General features: G+C 49.1%; 1 protein-coding gene across 5 annotated transcripts in view; it reads right to left on the reverse strand.

Moving 5' to 3' along the window:
* LOC127005941 (calcium-binding mitochondrial carrier protein SCaMC-3-like) overlaps nucleotides 1-6,000 on the reverse strand; it is a 43,985-nt gene that overhangs the window by 10,746 nt on the left and 27,239 nt on the right. The window contains exon 1 of one of the 5 annotated variants that reach the window (XM_050875386.1): nucleotides 3,102-4,242. The exons of the other annotated variants lie outside the window; for them this stretch is intronic. Within the exon in view, the coding sequence (XP_050731343.1) occupies nucleotides 3,102-3,343 (242 nt within the window). The 5' untranslated portion in view covers nucleotides 3,344-4,242. Of the gene's footprint in view, nucleotides 1-3,101; nucleotides 4,243-6,000 lie in introns of those variants that run through there. 5 annotated transcript variants of the gene reach the window in all.

Consider the following 6,000-nt stretch of genomic DNA (forward strand, 5'->3'; position numbering starts at 1 on the left):
TAATAATAATAATAATACCATCAACACAGACACAAATGAAGCACACACACACACACACACACACACACACACACACACAGCTGCATTGATTATAAGTTAGTCAGATCAAAATCTCTCTCTCTCTCTCTCTCTCTCTCTCTCTCTCTCTCTCTCTCTCTCTCTCTCTCTCTCTCTCTCTCTCTCTCTCTCTCTCTCTCTCTGGGTGTATCGGGAGAGAGAGAGAGAGAGAGAGAGAGAGAGAGAGAGAGAGAGAGAGAGAGAGAGAGAGAGAGAGAGAGAGAGAGAGAGAGAGAGAGAGAGAGAGAGAGAGAGATTCAGTTAGACATTCAGACCACACAGACCCTATAGCCCAGATTAGGTGGCCTGTCCTCAATTAAAACTAAATTAAATTACATCAAATCAAACCAAATGACCACCGGGACTTTGCATTTCGATTTCGCAAATATTTAAGTGAAGGAAATGGCGGGCGAGCGTGTCTTTAATTCAACCAATCGTGTGGGCTATTGGCGGTACTTCACACATGCACAATCAGTCGGTTCACATTTATCAGGAAGGTTAAAGAGGGGTGGAGTGAGGTCAGTCAGCGAGCGGGTGGGACAGGGGAGGAAGGAAGGGGCTCGCCAGCATAGCAACGCCGCATCGTGCCTAGACACCGACGAGGCGCTGGCCGATCGATACACCAGCAGCGGTAGCACCAGCAGCACCTGGGTGGAGTGAACGAGGTGATGGCTGCTGACGGAACTGAAAACCATGACAGACACACATCCAGCGAGACATTGAGTTTATATGGTGATACAGATCTCTGACTGTTAGGCGATGTTGCACTTTACGTTCTTAGGATCATATTCTGATTGATTGATAGTTTATTGTTGCAGGTAAACAACTAGGGAGACGGGAGGAACATGCCATCCCAACCCCCAGGCAGTACAGAGTGTGATTATACAACTATTAATACATGTGTAGGGAGCACCATGAAACTAAACAGATATAGTGGTAGGAAGGAAAGCACAACAAGGGAGGGGGCGGTACCTCTCCCTGTATTATATTCTGAAACATTTCTGGACAGAGCTTTCGTAGGAGTTTTGGCCGTTTGTTGAAGTAGTTTTATGCCCTCACTGGTAGTTTAATTATTCTTCTGAGCCATGAGCCTATAAAACACTCATTAAAACGCGATGGATATCCTTTTCGGCCTTTGAAATACCGATTATAAGGGCTGGTGACGTGAAGCTAACCTACAATATAAAGCCAAGAAATAAGAAAATAGAAGCATTGGCTTAATAAAATGATACACTGGCTTGGTTTAGTGTTATCTACAGTCCAGTTGAAAGTTCAGGTGGCAAGATCACGAGTTGAACTGTTGCATAATCTGTCCTGCCCCTATCCCGTTTTTAAAGTAATTAGTGCATCAAACAGGTGTTCTGGGCACCACATCACGTGTGACCTAAATACCTCTGCCGTGCTTGAAAAAACCCGCAATATAATAATACCTAATAGCTCGTCATGACACCCACTATCTATCAGCTGATTGGCGTCATGGTCCCTATCTTTAGTCGTCTCCATCGTCTGTGTGTGTTGTTGTGCTCTCGTTATCAGTTGCCTCCTTATCGCGAACCCCGGGGCCAGAGTGGGGGATGGGAGGGGCGGAGCGCGGCGGGGCGGGGTTGCACCAAGCAGGAAACACTTCCAGGCATGCCAGTGTAAAAGTAGGTCGCGCAGCCTGGACAAGGCCGCCGCTGCTGCAGGACTCCTTGGAACACTTCACGGCAGCGCGGCGGCCGAGTGGTCAGGCCCCGGAGGTGGTCATTCTGGTTATCCAGGGTTCGAGTCCAACTTCAGCCAGCTGGAAATTTTGAACCTTCACGAGTGGCCGAACACTGCAGCCTTCGTGCTGTCCATCAATCAACCCTGACTTTATGGACTTCAGGGGGCAGCACGACCCGAGGAAAAGGGTCATACGTCACAAATGATGACGACAAGATGGCGCCACTATAAACACTCGCCTGCGCCAGAACGGGCTGGGCCGACCATCAGGCCCCACCGCGAAGAAGACTTGGGCCGACCATCAGGCCCCACCGGGAAGAAGCCTACCGGCGCAATAGGCCGCAACATAAAAAAAAAAAAAAAAAAAAAAAAAAATCACTATATATAAAATTCGTCCGCGCTACTAACGAGTTGAAAATCATCAGGAAAGCTGATCTGTAGTTGATGAAGTTTTTCAAATATCAAATATCACTATATATACTTTATTTTTAAGGAGCATAAGTATTTTAGGGGCCGGTGCAGCCCCCAAGCCTTTGCATGCAGCGCTGGTAGTACCTAAAGCTGGTGCTGAGCGGGGAACAATTTATGGCCGTCCTGCGGCACGCTAAGTGTATCGCCGACACGAACAGGGAAAACACACTTCCTGCTTCAGTCAAACGTGGTTATTAGACAGTCTCTCCAGCCTTTCTTTACACCCCCTGTATCGACGTGCTGGAGCAATGAAGCAGCACGATAGTATGAAGGCTGCGAGCTATTCCACACCTTTGGGTCACAACTTTTTGTCTTCACGAGTAGGTCACCAGCAGGCGGCAGAAAGCACACACAGATATTGGAAGTCGGGAGAGTTGTCACTGGGTCGTGAAGATAATGTTCAAAATATATCTGGATCACAATACCAAAAGTTTGAAAAGCAAGGAAAAAAAAATAAATAAATAAATAAAAAAAAACGCGTACAAAACTCTGCGGTTACGTTCTGCCGCAATTAAGTATAACGTGCTCGTCGTGTGTGTGTGTGTGTGTGTGTGTGTGTGTGAATATAATGTGACGGAGAAAGAATAATCCGCCAAAAATTTAAGAAAGAAAATACGAAGATGGAAGAGCACATGACATTATTTATAGTGTTCGTAAAAAGTGGTGGCTGCGATCGTGTATACTGTGCGTGTGTGTGTGTGTGTGTGTGTGTTGTGCAAGAGGATACAAGCAGTGCACGGACCACAGCCTCAGAATCAGCCGGGCGGGGCGGGGCGGGGCAGCATGATGAGGGGACATACTATACATGCAAAAGCCGTACAAGGCAGCGAGTATTACCACGGTGCTCCCGGCTGCCGCGCCTCACGTACTTGGTACATATGCACGGCTTTTCTTGGGGCGGCGGAGCGATGAGGCCGACCAGCGCATTGGAGATTTCGATGAGGCTGTCTACCGTGTAATCCAAGAGATCCTCGGCCATATCTGATAATTCCGTCACCAGCTCGTCCTCCTCTTCGTCCTCTTCCTCGTCTTCGTCGTCCTCCTGCCACGAAACTAGGTCCATGTCCTCGATGACGGGGGTGAGAGCAATGGGGTCCTCCGGGTTGGTCATGGTGGCCCGGGAAGCGACGAACCACGGACCACCGCCGCTCGAAGCCGTGTCCCAGATTCAGGAGTGGTGGCGGCTGCGGGGGCGGTAGAGGAGCCGGCATGTTTCCATACTAAGGGGCTGCGGCGCGAGGGTCTGGTGTCGGCGGCCCCCTCATGACGGGCTACTCGGCGGTCTGGGTCTTAATTATATTCAAGGTTCTGTCTGATAAGTTTAAGCTTTTACAACGGACCCCTTTATGATTTTTTTTTCACTCGTATGTGTCTGATTCTACTTTTTCTTGCTTTCCAAAGATTATGTCGTTTTCATTTCTTTATTTACTTGTTTTTCTTTACTATTTTGCCGTTTAGATTCCTTGGTGTTGACGCTCATACAGGTTACTCTTTGAATATATGTCTAAGTCAATGTTGTGTATATTTTTTTTCTCTATTATTTCTCCTTCACAGCCAAAGCCACGCACACCATCACGTCACTACCACATCGGCGCCGCACCTCTCCACGGTCTGTCTGTTTTGTGTCGAGTCGTTAAGGCCAAGTAAAGACTCTGCCTTGGCAATAGTGACGTGATTCAACTTATTTCCCTTTCTTTAACTCTATTTCTCATTTCTTTTTAAATTTCGTAAGGTAATACTTCTTTTCTTCAATATATTTTCTTGCCTGATTCAAAAGAACTTCCCGTAAGACAATGTAATCCTCGTGGGGGAGTAAATCAATGTATTTTTAGTCTTTCTTTCTTACTGTTGAAATTTATGATAAGGGAGTATGAAGTTGGTTAGAGTTTCTTCCTATGTCACTCTACTTTTTTACAGGAACAGTACACGGCGGATTTTCTTGTTTTCATTAGTGTTTGCCCTTGCCCTGCTTCCTTTACTGTCTGTCACACGAGTCAAGTTTCTCTGCAGCACTAAACGCAACTTGGGACCTAAAACAACGACCCAATCCTCAGTACACCGACGGAAAGGAAGGAGGATGTTGTGCGGGTATTGAGCCGACGACGAGATTCTCAGCAGCACCAACGTGACAGTGACTCCTCCGTGACCCGTTATAAAGCAAACAAACAGAAAACTTGGACACAACACGACCTTGCGCTCAGTGAAACGACCCTAGTAGCGGAAGGAGGACATCGTGCAACCTGAGCGCCTGCCATGTCTCGTCTGGGAAGGGCCTCGCGCGGCGCCGCTCCTCCTCCTCACGTCTCGGGGACATCAAGAGCGGTGCCATGTATTGCGTCATGCCGAGGTGCTCTGAGAACCCCTCAAGACAGCCACGACTCCGGCCACTCCCCGCCTCCTAGCGCCCAACCACTGAGTAATGGAAGTAACACAACAATTGCATATTCTTTCGGGGTTCATTACATCCCTTGTTAAGCCCATTCCCTCTCCCTCCTTCTATTCCACGGGGCACACATCAAGACAGCCACGACCCCCAGCTACTCCCCGCCTCCTCGCGCCCAACCACACCAAAAGTAAAACAGCAGTATGTCTTTTCGGGTCCATTACATTCCCTCTCGAGTCATTACACTCCTAAAGTCTATACACGCACACGCACACACACACACACAGACAGAGCTCCCCCCCTCCCGGACCACGGTTCTTCAATATCCGGGCCGCAATGGACTGTTTACATAGAGACAACTGAATACCAGACAGCAAATAGAAGGCATACACTCTTGATAATGCTTTTGCCCTCAGTCTTCCCCTTCCTTTCACCCTTCCCTCTCCCTCCCTTTTATCTGACCCTCGCCTATCCCCTCACAGCGTCACCACCTCCCCACCGGACGGCAGATGGAAGGCACAGATCTTGGGTACTTTTCCTTTAGTTTCCCCCTCTTTCCCATCCCCTCTGTCATCCTTCCTTCTCCCTCCCTTTTATCTGACCCTTGCCTAACCCCTCACAGCGTCACCACCTCACAAACTAATAGATAACTGAATACCAGACGGAAAGAGGAAGGCACAGATTTTTGATACTGTTTTTCCTTTAGTTTCCCCCTCTTTCCCTTCCTCCCTGTCACCCTTCCCTCTCCCCCCCTCATATAATACCCTCACCTCTCCACTCACAGGGTCACCTCCTCCCCACAAACAGCTAACTGAATACCAGACGGCAAGAGGAGGCGGTACACAGCCCTCGGTACTTAAAGAGGCTTGCAAAAGGGCCGTGAAGGTAAGGATCAAAGAACTGGGTCACGGTGAGCTAAAGTTGAAGAACACTGCCGCTGACCCTCACGACCTAGGCCAAGGCTGAAACCTGTGGCAAGGCGACCGGTGGGGAGCAGACGACCCCTCCCTCGCGTCACGGCTGGCGGAGTGCGACTGACGGCGAATCAGCTGCTTCCAGGCGACCGGTCAGCTCTGCGAGGTTGCCAGTGGTTCAGCGCAGTGCCGATGAAATGATGGAGGGTGTATGGAAGGTGCGGCATGTGGATTTAACGTATTAGTGGCTGGAAACATAATAACTGACTCTGCGTTACGGGAGGAAGTTTGTGTATGCTACGAGGGTACAGCGAGGTCCCCAGTCACCCCTTTACGGAACACGACGGAGAAACAAACCTATCGCGCGGTGCAGCCGGCGAGTGTGTGTGGGAAGGCTGGCGAGGTGGTGTGGGTACTAAATCTTGCGTCATTCCCCTCGAGGTAAAACAATCAAGCACTGTCACGATGTCA

This window comes from Eriocheir sinensis, chromosome 31 (genome assembly GCF_024679095.1).
Source record: "Eriocheir sinensis breed Jianghai 21 chromosome 31, ASM2467909v1, whole genome shotgun sequence".
Taxonomy (NCBI): Eukaryota; Metazoa; Arthropoda; class Malacostraca; order Decapoda; family Varunidae; genus Eriocheir; species Eriocheir sinensis.